Raw genomic sequence first — 17926 nt, 5'->3', positions numbered from 1 at the left:
GCCTGGTGGTGAATCACATCCTCAACTGGGAGAGAGCTGGAGCTTGGACTGTGCCTGGTGGTGCATAATAACACCCTCTCAACCGGGATAGAGGCGGAGCTTGGACTGTGCCTGGTGGTGCATCACATCCTCAACCTGGAGAGAGCTGGAGCTTGGACTGTGCCTGGTGGTGCATCACACCCTCAACCGGGATAGAGGCGGAGCTTGGACTGTGCCTGGTGGTGCATCACATCCTCAACCGGGAGAGAGCTGGAGCTTGGACTGTGCCTGGTGGTGCATCACACCCTCAACCGGGATAGAGGCGGAGCTTGGACTGTGCCTGGTGGTGCATCACATCCTCAACCGGGAGAGAGCTGGAGCTTGGACTGTGCCTGGTGGCACATCACATCCTCAACCGGGATAGAGGCGGAACTTGACTGTGCCGGTGGTGCATCACACCCTCAACCGGGAGAGAGGCGGAGCTTTGACTGCGCATAAATAAGGAGCTCATACTGTTCACTCATTCTTCATTTAATTGATTTATTTATCTACTTGCATTTTCAAAACTACAGCATTTCAAGCTTCTTGGCTTCACTAATGATTAGTATAACATTACGATCCACTTGTATATGAGCTGTCTAGTTCGGGTTTGATTCTCGACACAACTATAAACTGTTGGATTGGTGTTTCATGGAGAGAGCATTGCATCAATGAGTGCGCCCATCCCTCAGATGGACGTTAAGCTAAAACCTATGTACAAATATTGGCTGATGGGTGTTAAAACTCCCATGACGTCATTCAATGCGAAGAGTAAGCGAGTTATCACGTGCAACTTGACCAAATTCCAGACTCCTTCCTGAATGTGCAGAGACACTGCACCTGTGGCACAGACACGCAGCCTTCAGTAATGATGCAACCAGCAGAACAAATTTATAATCAAATCCGGTCCAATGCCTCTTCACCACTGACCATGACCCTCGGGGTGTCACCTTTTGTGCATGGCATACTTTCAAGCTCACCTACAAAGCCAGCTGGATTAAATAATTCCTCCGACACCTTTTCACAAGGCATTTGCTCAAAGTACAATGGAATATTGTTCCCTATTTGTGACCTGGGCTCCTGAATCCCACCTTATCATTCTGCATAGGTCAGCATTGATATCTCCGAGCATGACACTGAGACACCGAGCTTGCTCTTTTGCATTCCTAGAAAGGATGCTGACTTCTTTTATATTTACTGCCTTTCACCTGGTCTTTCCCTCCCAAGTCTGTCTTTCCGTCACTGATCCGTCTCTATTATCCAATGCTGTCTGCATTAAATAATCTACCACTTGTCTGCCTACCATTCTGCTTACCTCCACTCCTGCTTGATCCAGCCTCTGGAGTAACCGTCTCGTGTCTTTGTTGCCTCTATTGTGCCATCGCCATTGTATCTGCCTCTTCGTTTCCATAGTTACCATTTGATGATCCCAGTGACACTGTTCTTAACCGCTTCATTGTCCATGAATTAAATTCCCATCCTCTGTTGTTTAGTTATTCCATGAATGTGCATATAAATATCATTATCATATTAAACCTAATAACTGACCATATTGGCATTATAAAAGTCATACATACATGAGTGATTCTTATGTCATTCAAAAAGTGTGCACTGATAAACTGTCGGCAGGTAGGGTTTGCGTTGACCCGTTACTGTTCCAATCTGAACCCTTGGTTTGTGTTCAAATTCCATATTCCAGGTGTGTTTGTCCATTGACTACTAATGTCCGTGGAATTCCCGTAAAAGTCCATTGACGTCCACACTAATGTCTTCGCTCCTCCATGAGTCTTACTTAGATCGTTGCAAAATAAATAAATAAATGAATAAAACAATCCCTTTGAACCGCTCATAACCAAGAGCCCTCCGATCCAAGTCTTGTTTGAATTTTCAAACAACTCGTGTGAAGGAAAAGGAACATTTTGAAAGAAACAAACTATCCTCTTTATCTTTTATCATTCCATCCTCTTCGTCCCATTATTTTGTCGATTGTTCTCCGTCAGCTCCGTTCTCCTGTCTATTCGCGGCATCTCCAAAGCAATCATTTTGCCTTTTGTCTTTTAATCTCCATCGACAGACTTCATTCTTCCAAGAAAAAAAAAAAAAGACTCGTTATTGAAGCCCCTAATTTCATTGAACAATAATCACTTAAAAAGAGGGAAACGCACTCTAAAAAGCATCGTCCTAATGGTGGGAATGGTTCAATGAAATAATCAGATTTCCTTTGCGACATGGCTATTCTTTCCGCCCAATTACAACACGTGACCTTTTGTGATGGAAAAGGAGAGCATAGACAACAGCACATAACATTACGCAAATCAATTTCCTTATTGCATTTCATATATATCAAGAGGGTGGCATTGATTTTATTTCAGCACTCCGCTGCTCCCAGCACTCCGCACAGCCCGTTAAATGTTAATTGCAGTTAGATGGGGCATTCCTACTTATTTATCCATTAAAGCGGGGCTCCAATGGGACCAATGAGTGGGCCGTAAAGTCTTCATCAAAACCCGTGGTGTGTTTTAAATACGAGGTGAAGTGGAAAGATTCCAAATTGAATTCCCCTGCTGAGCCAGAGGAAACAACGCTGAGAAAATAACATAAATTACTGCAACACTTAAACGCTGGTGTTTCTGGAGCATGGTGGCCCAATAATAATAATAATAATAATAATAATAATAATAATAAACTGTTAATTCACCCCAGATCCACTTTTCTTTGAAATCCCGACTTCTTTCCTTCCTGAAAGTTCTAGCAGTGTCCATGTGTTTTATACCTCCCCCCCACCCCCCCGCCTTCCCATGCCTTCCCATGCCTTTGTATGTTTTGTGTGTCGGTTTCTTTTTTGTGATTGATGTTAGCTCTTACACGAGCCTCGATCTTGTACACAAAGAAAAAGAATAATAATAATAAACTGTTAATTCACCCCAGATCCACTTTTTTTTGAAATCCCGACTTCTTTCCTTCCTGAAAGTTCTAGCAGTGTCCATGTGTTTTATACCCCCCCCCCCCCCCCCCCGCCTTCGCATGCCTTTGTATGTTTTATGTGTCCCTTTTTTGTGATCAATGTTAGCTCTTACACGAGCCTCGATCTTGTATACAAAAAAAATTACAACAATTTATTAAATAATAAGCACAATGAATATTGGTTTCATCGATGCTTTTCCAATGTGAAATTATCCACAACAAAAAAACAACCTCAACAATTAAGATGCTTGGAGCATCCACATGGTCCTAACTTGACGTCACTACACTTGGCAAGCACAGGATTTCTCAGGAGCGAAGTGTATAATTGATCGATTAGAGGAATATGCGTTTGCACACGTCACGTGACTAGATTCAGGAATGGGATTTTTCCAAAGTGGGTGGTTAATCTGCGTCAAATTATTCATGCAAACTTCTTGATGTGTGTCGAAATGGTTTGGTCCAGTGCGTGGCACCGTGGCCATGTGGTACCCACTCATTAAGGGCCATTAGTGAGCAGACTTTATGACTCGACACTTACGGTGATGCATCTGCGAAGGCCGAACGGGAATGAAGAATAATCATCCGGCCAGGTATGCTGAGAAAGAGGTCAGACGTTAAGGGGTTAAAGGTCAGGTAAAGGTGTCAGGTAGGCCTCACCTGGTATATGCTTTGCCCAGCCGATGATCACCACGAGCTCTCGATCGGCCAGGTCGCACAGTGTCGTCAGAGCCTTGATGTCGCTGTCAGGTATGCTGGGGTCGGGCATCGCGTAAATCTTCTCAGGTTCAGCCACCAGCAGGTGAGACACGATCTTATTCACTACACGGAACAGAAACGACAGTGGGTCCAATGAGCTCCGATTCACCTTACATTTTGTACACATAATGAGATTGGTCATCCTTGTTATCTCGGCCATTTGCGGCCATTTCAGGAATAGGTGAGATGCGCATTTTAAACAAACAGGTAAAACGGGCAAACAATTGCGTTTTAACTCAGCCATTACTACCTGGGATTGTGTTAAAACCAATGAATGTGTTTAACGGTTTTGTGCTGTATCGTAAAATTGAGCAGGACAACGGTCGCATGTCCACGACAGAAACTCGTTGTTGTGCACAATTAGCAGGTGTGCAGAATATCGTAATGCAGGTAAAAATGGCTGAGCGATTTGATGATCATTTCACCCTCCAGGTGCGGGATCGCAGGATGAGTGTTGAAAAGAAAATCTCAGCCCGAGGATGTTGCTTAACATGGGAATAAGTGTAATCGATACACCAATTTACATTAATGGCGAAATGATGTGTAAATGGTCTTTTTCCAGGCGAACAACAAGAGCCGAAGCGGTGATAAAATTTCCTGCCTCCATGATCCTGCTGACACCCAGCAAATGGGAATTGGGTGGGGATTATTTGATGACACGAGATGACTAATTAAAATGGAACTAGTCTAAGTGTTATCTCCCAAAGGTCGGAAAAAGCCTGCGCGATTTGGGAGCAAAGGGAGTAGTTGATATGACCTAAGACTGAAAGCGGAGAGTTCCTTTTACACTCGGGTCCTGATCACAGGTGGCGTGGCACGTACCTATCCGGGATGACGAGCACGCATGTCCTGATCACAGGTGGCATGGTGCATACCTATCCAGGACGACTCGGGTCATGATCACAGGTGGCGTGGCGCATACCTATCCAGGACGACTCGGGTCCTGATCACAGGTGGCGTGGCGCATACCTAACCAGGACAACTCGGGTCCTGATCACAGGTGGCATGGCACGTACCTATCCGGGACGACGAGCACTCGGGTCCTGATCACAGGTGGCATGGTGCATACCTATCCAGGATGACTCGGGTCCTGATCACAGGTGACGTGGCGCCTACCTATCCAGGAGGACGAGCAGGCCCTGGCCGGCAGGGCCCCTGATGCACTAATCCTTCACTCCATCGCCCTGGGGAGAGGTTCGCTCGGCCTGGCCCAGGAAAGCATTTAATTACAGCATTACCGATTGACAAACGGTTCAATTTGGTCCCCACGCGGGAGCGTCTCATAACACGAGCCATGACACAAGGGCCGCACCACGTCTCCCACATTCACCGAGTCCAGCCGGATTCCCAGACTGCACTTTTTCCGACCTTCCATTTGCTTTTCCTCTTTTTTCCCCCTACTCCATGCCGGCTCTCCGCACATGATTGAGTGGCGCGTTTTGTCAACGCACCCGGAGCATCATCCGGATGGAAGCAAAAGCCGTCAAGACATTGTTATGAAATAAGACGATTTTACCCTCCATGATGCCCTTTTATCAAATCAACACACAGGTAAACGAAAACGCTACCTAGGGTGCCATTGCAGGGCTTTTTCATTGGCTGGGGAAGCTGAGGGTTCAGGAACGGGCTGTTCTCGGCATCAATTCTGCGCTTGTACTTCTGCCGGCCTCCTCGTACACGGTCCAGACGCACACCTCGGGGGACAAAAAGAACAACAATTAAACATAACCATACTTAGACCCATGGTAAATATACTCGTGCATCACCACACCGACTTAGACATTACATCACAAAATGATATCAGGAATACCTCAAAGAACGTCTCTCAATATCATTTGAAAAGCAACCAATGAGCAAATGATACGTTCGCTCCTCAACATGCATGTGACGTCATGTTTGATGTTATTAATTTTATTCTCACATACTTATATTTCAAGGTTAATAGTTGAATATAATTTGTGGACCAATCACTAAAGACCATATTTAAACCTTTTCCAAATGGTCTAGACTCATTGGCTGCTATTCCAGGTTGTGGACCAATCACTAAAGACCATATTTAAACCTTTTCCAAATGGTCTAGACTCATTGGCTGCTATTCCAGGTTGTGGACCAATCACTAAAGACCATTTAAACCTTTTCCAAATGGTCTAGACTCATTGGCTGCTACACTCACTTTACTTGAATAAATCTAAACTCGAGTTAAAATAACTCAACTTGTTGTGAAGACTTCGACCAATTGATGTCACAAAATCCAGAAGAAATACTTCTGCAGTTTAGCAATTTGCAAAACATAACGAGTTACACATTGATTCAAATATTCCCAATGTTTTTTCTTAATACGAGCATCGACACTCACACACTCAGGGCCATCCTGGTGGGAGTAACCACGTCGGCCCACCCTCAGTGGGCAGCTTAAAGTGGTGGCACAAAGTGATACTTTCTTCTGAAACACACATTACACATGAAAATAACTAGGGAAATACTGGAAACATATTTGGCCTTTTTACCCTCGCAGGAGGAGAGGGAGTTGCATTTGGGTCCGCTGGTCTGTTTGTTTATCTGTTTGTCCGCACAGAATAAATTTGATTTTCTCAGCAAATGTTTGTCCTATTAACAGGAAATTTCCACCATAGCTGCAACTCCACCTGTATAATTTTTGAATGATAATTATGACGTCATATGTCACGTGGTATGGGCGCCATCTTGGAAAAACCGAAAAATATTGCACCTCTATATCTCCGAAAGTGCTGAATAGAAAAAATTGAGACATGGCCCATTGTAAAGAACTCTCCATGGGGAATAAAATATGTTAATGATCATGTCAAAGGTGCCTCCATTATGACGTCATAACTTGACGAGTACAAAACTTCATCCAATCGAGATGAAATTTCTTGAGTGTCATCTAGGGATAAATTGGTGGAGAAAATTTTTTATGATGACGTCATCGGTCACGTGGCTCGGCCGCCACATTTGCTTTTCACACAAAAGCCTTCAAAACCACTGAAAAGCCTCTTTCTCTTTCTAATGGTAGACTCGTGCACTTTGACATCCACAGTGACAAGAGCTACCTGTAGGTCCCGTGATGACATTTTGGGGTTCTTAGAGACTTCTTTCAGCATCTTGCGGTCTGAACTTGCTGGGGCGGCCTGGCCTGAACAAGTTGGCAGTTGTTTGGAATCTTCTCCACTTGCAGATGATCTTCCGGTCAGTCGAATGATTGATTTCAAATTGTTTGGAGATCTTTTTAAATCCCTTCCCAGACTCGTAGGCATCTATAACCTTCTTTCTGAAGGCCTCAGAGAGCTCTTTTGATCTAGGCATGGTAACGCCACACACTTCAACAACAAGGAGCAAACCAAACTAAATGTCTGAGGTTTAAATAAGACAGGTTACTCCAAGATCCTCTCTACTGATGTTCTAATCATTTGCACCTGAGCTGGTGCACCTGATTCTAATTTTAGGTATTTGAAGTAGTGATAAATGTGGGCGTGTACTTACTTTTTCCACCAGCGAAACTTGCATTTATGTTTATTTAAGTTATACAATGGACTACAAAATGTAAATGTTTCATGATATTTGTTATATTATATCACCTTTATCTATCAATATTGTTGAAATGAAGATCAAATAGCTGTATGTTGAAATATGTTGAAAAAGTCAAAACTTTATATGGGGTGTACTTACTTTTTCACGTGACTGTATATATATACACATATATATACAGATGTCTGGTACTGCGGAACTTTAATATACAGGAAAACAAACACGTCATAATCACAATAACACCGAAGCTTTTCGTGCTGTACTCTTCAAGGTGATTCGCAGTAAAGAGACTAGAAGATATGAGAGCTAGTGCATTTATAAGCATGTCTAATTACCGCGACACCGATTGGTTCTTCAGTCATGACGTCATTGGTGTTCTGAATGCCCATTGGTTGACTCGGTCAACACTGTCCATGGCTCCGATTGGCTGAAGCGGAGTTGTCGGTGATGATGCACCATTTACATCATTACCTTGGACAGCGGTCGGGGAAATACCTTTAATCTTTCCGTGTTGAAAGAGAATGAGAGAATGTACAAATTCGTTTTGACGACACAATGTAGGGTCCGTGGAATGGATGAAGGTTGCTTCTAACATATGTAGATGTAACGTACTGTGACCTCGGCTCAATATCTTGAACATATCTGCATTGTGCTGATCTGCACAATCGGAGTTGGCATCCAAGTGCCGTGCAATGGCAGAAGAAGAGGAAGAAAAAATGGTCGACGGTCCTTGAACGTTCTTGCATGCTCACACCGGTTGAGTCCGCATTCCCAAGTTTTGAATTGATTGATTACTCAGTTGTCAATTTATTAATTACTTTTTTATTTTCTTCCTCATCTGGGCAACACCTTAGGCACCTTTTGAGCTAGGAAGCTGATATTTTGACACGGCAGTGACCAAGTGATTTGACTATAAAAGTTATTTTTGATTTATCGATTAATCAATTAATTGATTAATTATTTTAATGTTTTCGATTAATTTTGATAATAAATTTTCAAAAAGTTACAGATTCGTATGAAACAGTGGTGGTTTCGGTATGCTATAAGCCAATTGATCAATAAATTAATTATTTTATGATTAATATTTATTTATTTTAATTACACAATTAATCATTTAATCAATCAATTATTGTACACTGCTCCCTCTCAATTCTGTCTCCATATGCTGCATGGCGGCATCTCCGGGCACCGAAGGCTGCCCGGCAATGTCGCGTGCTGGAGGATATGTTATTTATTTATTTGGCATGGGGCGGTGTACTTTGAATGTATCTGTGCTTGTTTTAATAGCAATTCAGTAGCAATGTATGATTGAACGAAATTAGACGGAAATCTCAGAATAGTTTACGAAGAACAAGTCTTGAGTCAGCATAGCAATTTATCCTTCAAGGGGATATGGTTTGCAAGCAATTGTTATAATCCTGGAGGTTGTTCATCTATCTATCTATCTATCTCTATCTCTATCTCTCTCTCTATATCTCTCTCTCTCTCTCTCTCTATATCTCTCTCTCTATATCTCTCTCTCTATATCTCTCTCTCTATATCTCTCTCTCTATATCTATCTATCTATCTATCTATCTATCTATCTATCTATCTATCTCTCTCTCTCTCTCTCTCTCTCTCTCTCTCTCTCTCTCTCTCTCTCTCTCTCTCTCTCTCTCTCTCTCTCTCTCTCTCACCGTTTTTACTGGAGTTAAGACTCCACCTTTATGAATCGAGACTCCAATCTCAAGAAACATCGAGCTAGTTCTGTTGACTATATTATTTTCCTCCTATTTGGTAAAATGGATTTTTTGCAGTGCTCCCCTCTTCCCCTTTCACAGTTGGAATTTTAGTACCCAACCCAAGTTGGCCGGAGGGATCAATAAAATCAAACACAGTGTGGACTGGCATCATTTGTAAATGACCCCCTCCCTGAGGGTCAATAGAGAGCCAGCTGGGTTTTCCTGACAACCTAATGGTGACGTGTAATACTACTGAGACTAACTGTTTCAAGAAGCTTATATAATCATCAAAATCTTCACTCGTGCTTCATTCAGTTGTATTTGGACCCACAATCTTGGGATACCAATGCCCAATGTTCCCCTTCTATTCCACCACTTTAAACGACATTATTTCCAAACACAATGAGTAACAATCAGTCGATATTAAAGTGGCAACGGGAGTCTTTTTTTCTCTAGGAGATAAAGAACCATTGGCAGACATATTTAAGGAGGTTGATGAAAGGCCTGTAAAACGAATTCTCACACTATTTGAGCCTTTCTCCTGGCTAAGATACTGTCTGTTTCGGCCACGGCAAATTGCTTTTAAAGAGCAGTGTTTTACTCTTCCATCTATCCCCTTACAATAGAAAAGTTTGTCCAGAGGTGTTTTACACACGCAGCATCAAGGTCATATTACCATGTTCAGCAAATGCAATTCCAATTCATTAGCCTCCTTCAAGTTGGAAAGATTCGAGGAAATTTCAATACGTGAGCGATCTTATGCATGCACACGTAATTACAAATAACTAAACACAAACTAACAGAAACACACACCATTCTGTAACCGTAATGACATCGTCTGAGCGATTTCAAATCTCCTCGAGTTTGACTTTTCTCAAACTTATAACAGGTGATTGTCAAGATGTGGAAAGGTTTATTCATCATAATTAATCAGGTGTGAATTGCTGATGATTTAGTCGTCATTGCTAAGACAGCAAGATTCTGATTCCATTCCATCTCCAGTCGTGAAATATGTAATATTTGGTCATTTTCGTTATTGTTACCTCCACCACCGAAGGTGGATCGAGGTTATATTTTCACACCTGTCTGTCTGTTTGTTACTTGGGAAAAAAAACATTTTTTGGCAAGTATGTTGATCACTCCGGTGTGTGTGTGTGTGTGTGTGTGTGTGTGTGTGTGTGTGTGTGTGTGTGTGTGTGTGTGTGTGTGTGTGTGTGTTTGTCTGTCCGCTCACTTATACTCACCTACAGGTCACAATTTTAAACTGATCTGCACAAAACTTCACCAAATGGTAGCGTTGGTAGTACCACAAAATGCTATTTATTTTTGAGGTCAAAAGGTCAACATAGGCCAAAGGTCAACAACCTTTTCAAACTTCAAAAATGCTAAATTTTCATCCAATTGACTTGAAATTTGGATAGGATTTTCATTTCAGTTTGCTGAAATCAACCACCAACTATGTTTGAGGTCAAAATAGGCCAAAAGGTCATAATAGGCCGAATTTCTAAAATTGTCAATTTTCATCCAATTGACTTGAAATTTGGATAGGATTTTCATTTCAGCTTACTGAAATCAACCACCAACTATGTTTGAGGTCAAAATAGGCCAAAAGGTCATATTAGGCCGAATTTCTATTTTTCATCTAATTGACTTGAAATTTGGATAGGATTTGCATATTAGGTCACTGAATTCAACAACCAATTATTTTTGAGGTCAAAGGGTCAGCATTGGCCTATTTTTTTTACAACTGAGAGATGGGGCCAAAAACTATTTATATATATCATGACATCTCAAAAAGTTGAGGACGAGTTATGAAAAAACGAGGTGGATTTGAGTTGATTATGTGACAAGAACAAGCCAATTCGATTTTGGTTCGGATCCAGCCTATCGGTGGGATACAAAACGTACACTGTTCTGACTGGCGGAGGTATGCAATCTACCAAGTGCCATTCTACTTTGTTCTGTTTTGCCAAGCGTCGCTCTATGGGTGATTTTTCATTTGTCTGTCTGTCTGTCTGTCTGTGAACAAAATATCTCAACAGATGTGGACTGATTCGGACTAAATTTGTTGCGGAGGTTGTGTATATGACACAGATGAATGATTCGATTTTGGTGAAGATCTGAATACGCACCCTGATACACGATTTTTTTTTTTTAAGTGATTCTTCACCATTAATTGATAGGGCTAAAAACGATATACAGCATGATATTTCAAAAAATTGTGGATGACATGACAAAACTTGGTGGATGTGACAAGACAAGAACAAGTCGATTACATTTTGGTTGAGGTTGGATCCAGTTCTGACATATGGATACAAACTGTAAACTGTTCAGTCTGGCGAAGGTATATGCTCTACAAGTCTACCAAGTGCCATTCTACTTCATGTCTATTTGGAAAAGTTAAGGCATTGACAGTGAAAATATAGGGAACAAGGACTCTGAGATGTCACTTGGAATGAAGAAAAAATGGAAAGTAAATAAATAAACGATTGCACACCTGTGTACATGCAAAGAAAGCCCCAAAAGAAGAGTAAGAAATGAAAGACTCAAGGACACATTTTCAATTGCTTTGTTTATGGAATATATATTTTAACAAACCCCAACATTATGAAGGGTCTTAAATAATGTTGGGGTTATAAAGAGTCTTTGAGTATGAAAGGATCTTAGGGGTCTGATCTTGTGGGGATTGAGATGGGTCCCGAGCTCGGCTTCACGCGGTTGAAACCAAAGCATTCAGAATCATTGGAATCTCCCGCGATGAAGCTGATTCTGAAGGCCTTTCACTCACTCACTGCAGGCAGGTAGGTGGTCTTTCTGTCTTCTACCGACTCCTCTCCGGCCTTGCTCCCCCTGTTCTGTCTGTGCTCTGTCCCCCAAATATTCCTGCAGGACCCACAAGATCTGCCAGCAACTCTCTTCTGGTGAAACTGCCAAAATCAAGACTCTCTGCTCACCTTCACTCCTTCATTCCTCTTTTCTCCCGCCTCTGGAACAAACTCCCTCACTCTCTTCAATCCCACTCCTCCCTCCAGGTCTTTAAAACAGCTGTTCACCACCATCCAAAACCTTGATCTTTTCTACCCCCGTTAAAACACCCCAAATCCGCCTCGTTAAACCCCCAACTTCTTTCCTGAAATTCCTAGAAGTGTTCATTTGCTTTATACCGTGTACCCCTCCCACCTCCCCCAGCCCTCCCGGTTCCACACATCTACCGAGGTCCCTGTTCTCTTCTGGTGAAACTGCCAAAATCAAGACTCTCTGCTCACCTTCACTCCTTCATTCCTCTTTTCTCCCGCCTCTGGAACAAACTCCCACACTCTCTTCAATCCCTCTCCTCCCTCCAGGTCTTTAAAACAGCTGTTCACCACCATCCAAAACCTTGATCTTTTCTACCCCCGTTAAAACACCCCAAATCCGCCTCGTTAACCCCCAACCCCCAACCCCCAACTTCTTTCCTGAAATTCCTAGAAGTGTTACTTTGCTTTAAACCGTGTACCCCTCCCGCCTCCCCCAGCCCTCCCCCTTCCACAGATCTACCGACGTCCCTGTTCCCTGCTGTTGTGCTTGTGTGCTTCCCTCTCTCCCCCTCTTGTCTCCTGCTCCCTTCATTGCATGTTTTATGTGTCTGTGCATGTTTTCATGTGCAATGGGTTAGCTCTTACATGAGCCTCGATTCTGTATCCAAAAAAAAATAAAAGAAGAAGAAAAAGTAAAAGGGATGGGCTAGGTAGGTTCAATGGAGGGGAAAAGGTTGTGGGAAAGGATGGATGATGCCATGAGAATGCAGTGCATAAACCTACTTGAAACTCTTGGAGGAATAGGAGGATCAAACAGCCTCAGGAAGGCGGTTACACAGGGGGAAAAGCATGGAGCGAAGAGTTCAGGTCAACCAAGAACTTGGAAGTTGAACCGGGAGGGGATTATTGGAAGAACGTGTGCATCCTTCAGTTGCTGGGGTGGGTTAGAGGGCTGCGAGAGCAGAGGGAGCCAGAGCAAATGAGAGGCAGTAAAAAAGAGAGAGACCACTGACCTGCCTGCGATGTGAGAACAATAGACTTTGTACTTCGGCCTCATCACGGGAGAGTTCAATGGTGTTGAGAACTTTAGATTCCATAAAATCCAGGAGAAACATGTGATGCTGGCATGCCAGCCCATAGGGGAGAGCAATGTGTCATTGAGCTATGGAAAATGCCTCGTAGATTTTCAGATTTTCAAGGAAAAACTTCAACCAACGGAAGACGCACAGGCTCAAGAGACATTATGGTTGTTGGTGAAACCTAGGAGTTCAAGAGTTTGAACCTCTACCATTGCCTGACCATGGAAGTTGATAGGTGGGTTCATTTCACGTTCTACCCTGAGTAAGAGGGTGAGACAGTGTAATTTTCCAGGATTGAAGGACAAGTACCATTTATGAGTCCAGCATATAATCAATTGCACATCAGCATTTAGAGTGACACACCGGCTGTGTCTGCCTGTCAGTGGGATTGAATATACTGTTGGATGCAATGTGGATTAATCTGCAAAAAGGAAGAGAGTGTTTTCCAGAGTATCTGAGAGGTCATTTATGAAGAGGAATAACAAGACTGGGCCCAAAATACTGCCTTGTGGCACTTCAGCCTCCACCTAGAGAGTGGAGGAGAGAGTTGTATTGATAACAATGCAATGATTGCATGAGTGGAGGAAGTTAGAAATCCATGAATGACGGTGGCCTTGTATGTCACAAGCTGTGAGATTGGCAAGCAGAGCAGGATGCCAGACTGGCTCTCATGTCTCAGATAAAATATTTTGAGGGAAACACAGAGTTTAAAAATTACTTTTGTCACAAGAAACATGTATCACGATTCCACATTCTGACAGAATGAATGATCGTTTTAAGGCTATTTTCCCCGCTAGATCGGGGGTTAGCCTTGCGGGCCCCATGACAATCATGGTTCCCTGTTTGAGGCAATGTTTTTATGGCCGGATGCCCTTCCTGACGCCAACCCTTGGCCACGCTCTTTCGATGCGCAGGGATACGGTGTACCTATTCTAAATCGGGGTACACACCGGATTATTCATCCCAGCAAGCTGGTACTCAATTTGCCGACCTCGGAAGGATGACAGGCTGAGTCAACCCCCCTGGCGTTAATTCAGCGATCGACCGGGATTACGAACCCAGGATCCTAGGATCCCAAACCGGCACCTTAACCGCTAAGCCAACACCAGGCTGACAGAGATAAAGACAACAAATTGTAACCAGGTCATAATATGATTTGGTACAGTTATCTCTTGAGAAAGGGGAAGAACCACCTTTAGAGGCCATTTTTCCCCGCAGAGCAGGGGTTGCCATTTTTCAGGCACCGTGGTCCCCTTTTTGAAGCAATGTTTTACGGCCGGATGCCCTTCCTGCCGCCAACCCTGTTAGTCGCCTTTTGCGACACACAGGGAATTACCAGTGAGCTGGTACTCAATTTGCCGACATCGGAAGGATGACAGGCTGAGTCAACCTCCCGGGCGTTAATTCAGCGATTGACCGGGCTTCGAACCCAGGATCCTAGGATCCCAAGCCGCACCCTAACCGCTAAGCCAACACCAGGCTATCTCTTGAGAAAGGGGAATGAATGAAAAATGTATGTATTCAAATGAGATGTGCATTGAGCATTGTCTTGTGGAAGAATACACACACATTTTAACCCTTTTGGGAGTGGCCTTAACAATTATCATTGGATGAATGGATATCCAGCAGGTTGAGTTTTATACTTTTATCCTGTTTTCATCGTGGCTTCTGTTTACTTGTATCCATACGGACAGCACGACACAAACTTCCTCATTTGAAAATGTTTTGCAATGTTCTACAATGTTTGAGTATTTCCTGATGCAAGCCCAGCTACGGTGGTCAGGACACCTGACACGCATGGAGGACGATAGAATCCCAGGAGCGCTTTTCTATGGAGAACTTAAAGTTGGTAAACGGTTACGTGGTGGACAAAGAAAACACTATAAGGACGTCCTTAAGTCTACACTCAAGTATTGTGCCATTCCAGTTGCCAGTTGGGAACATCAGGCCACAAATAGGTCAGCTTGGCGTAACATTTGCCACAAAGGCCTGGACCACTTTGAATGTGGGAGATTTGCTATCGAGATGCAGCGGAGGCAAGAAAGGAACACCTGCCAACGTCCTTCTCTGCAAGGACCAGTCTATACCTGCGATGTTTATGGTAGACGCTGTGGGTCCCGCATTGGTCTATGCCAGCCATTGCACCATGCCCAATTCTTAGTGAGCACGCCAACGAAGTGAAGAGATTTAACGAAAGCGACGACTCGCACCATCATCGTCATACAAAGTAGCCATGATCCGAGACAGTGACTGGATGAGATTGTTACAAAAGAATAACTCTTGGATGGTGTACTATAATCTACAACAGGTTGCATGAACTGAAAGTTGACAAAGGTACGCCAACCACTGTGCGAAGGAAAGTGAAGCTGCCATTTTGGTGTTCGCTATTCATTGGAGGAAGAAAACAAGTGTATCAGTCCTGATCGCTCATGTTGCTCCGACGACGAGCCGATGCCGACATATCGGCTTCACTTCACTGCCCACATTGGTTGGTATACTTTTGTCAAATCTCAGTTGATAAAACCTATGGAAGACTTTAAAAACCACTTTTAGAGGCCATTTTTCCCCGCAGAGCAGAGGTTGGCCTTTTTCGGGCACCTTGGTCCCCTTTTTTTTGAGGCAATGTTTTACGGCCGGATGCCCTTCCTGCCGCCAACCCTGTTAGTCACCTTTTGCGACACACAGGGAATTACCAGTGAGCTGGTACTCAATTTGCCGACATCGGAAGGATGACAGGCTGAGTCAACCTCCCTGGCATTAATTCAACGATTCAGCGATTGACCGGGCTTCGAACCCAGGATCCTAGGATCCCAAGCCGCACCCTAACCGCTAAGCCAACACCAGGCTTCTATGGAAGACTATAAACACACTTGAAAATCCAAAATGTATCTCAACACTAGGATAACGAGTTAGATCGACATGGACAAATAAACACAGCTTTATAGAATCATTGAGGAATGGAGAAATGACTGCTTCCCTCAGCAGGAAGCATACCTTTGTCACCTTTCAGGAACTATATACCTATCATTCAAATTGCCACCATTACAGATCAAAACAAACCTTAACAAATTCCGGTATTCCTCCTTGATACAGTATATCCGAGATGAGTGCTCCATAGTTAGTTACCAAGAAAACCTGGAGAGCAATCCAAACATGTCATTGCACACACGTTAAACACGTCAAGTCACAAAGGTGTGCGCAGGCCTTTACAATCTCCTGGGTCTGTTACTACTGAACAAGGAGATATGAAATGAAGACCTTCTCTTGTTTTTCTTTTCCTGGTGTAAAAATGTTTTGTAGCCTTTGTTATATATTCCTGGCATTTCAATACCTTGGATGATTTTGCAAGAGCACTTTTAATAAGGAAACACACACAAGCCATCAATCTTTCCCAGGCTGACTTTTGCATTGCAATACATAGATATCTAAATAATTTACATGCGTAAGATGCAATACAAAGATGTAATATATCAAAGCAGCATAAATACAGCAGAAAGCAAGGATCCGCTCAACACGATTCCCTTTTTCCTTAAGCATGACCCTCCAGAAAATACATTATTAACCATGATTAATTTCTCAATTTTACATTGAGGAATCGTGGATGTTGCAGTGAATTATGCATGTCCTTTGGAGGAAGTCTATTTCTGTTGTGACAAAGCAAGGTGACACAAATAATTCCGAAATTCTTGAGCTATCCTCTTACTCTTGAGTTGGGCCTGATCTGCCAACGGACTTTCCCCGGGCCTTGTATCCCGATGACCGACAAAAGCACAGGTTGGGCCTGACCCCTCGGCTCCAGGAATTACAGGCACACCTTTATTCGCTCACCAATGGTGTGAACCCTCTTCTACCCACTTTGGGCCTTCAATTTGCCTTCATCATGAGGGCTTTAATTTAATTAATCTGCTTCCTCAAGAGCCTTGCTATGTCACTATAAACAGCTAAGCGAAAATGACACTTCAAGTTTGATGTGTCAGCAGCCTTATCGAGTGTAAAATTGAGCAATGTTTCATGCTTCCAGTCGGTTTAGTCCGAGTATTATTAGCAAACTTGATTCCAGGTGTTATTATCCGTTATGATGAAACAAAGTAATCTTCCGTTTATTATTTGCATCATATAGACCACAAACGGTCTCTGTGTTCCCTCGTTTAGCATTAAAACTCAGCATTGCCGGATGAAGAACAACATCTGTTAATCTCGATGATTTACCTGTATTCGTGCAAAGGCAGGCCTAACACTTAACCCCTACCTACCTCTTACAAATTAGAAATTAAATTGAAATTTTAATAAGGTCACACTTTATTTAATTGAGCTGCAGTCTTGAAATATAGCAGTTCTTAATCAAACTGTACAACTTCATTAAGTTAACAACCACAAATACAGAAAACCAACAACGGTAGATGTGGGGTGGTGCTTCCCAGAGAGTGCTGCTGTTAAACTCCATTTGTCAGGTACTGTATTAATCTTTAAGGCCAAGGATGCAGAAATATAGCGGAGAATTTTATATTCATGTGAGATTGTTGTGACTTTCTAGCACCGAACAGGCCATAAATAATGATATTGTTCAAACACATACGGAATAGAAATGCACGTTGTGGATTTTCACATAATCTCCAGTTTACAGCCTGTAATAACTTCAAGATATAGATCACAGATGAAGCTTTTAGCAAACATTAAAACTAAATGAATTTGCTGATTGGAACAGAAATGTACACAGAGATTAAAATGAATTTATTCAAATTTTTATGCTGAGGTTGTTTCAGAGAGGGGTTTTGGTGAGACTGAAGATTGCACAATTTTTCACTCTTTATATTCAACCATAAATAGC

The 17926-nt window shown here is 42.8% G+C and overlaps 1 protein-coding gene across 1 annotated transcript in view; it reads right to left on the bottom strand.

Annotated features, from left to right (window-relative positions):
• ESRRG (estrogen related receptor gamma) overlaps positions 1-17926 on the bottom strand; it is a 544168-nt gene that overhangs the window by 95095 nt on the left and 431147 nt on the right. The window contains 2 exon segments of the mRNA XM_068129597.2: positions 3640-3801; positions 5307-5432. Coding sequence (XP_067985698.2) covers positions 3640-3801; positions 5307-5432 — 288 coding nt within the window.

This window comes from Myxine glutinosa, chromosome 9 (genome assembly GCF_964187855.1).
Source record: "Myxine glutinosa chromosome 9, kmMyxGlut1.1, whole genome shotgun sequence".
NCBI lineage: Eukaryota > Metazoa > Chordata > Myxini > Myxiniformes > Myxinidae > Myxine > Myxine glutinosa.
This window is presented reverse-complemented; position numbering and strand designations above follow the sequence as displayed.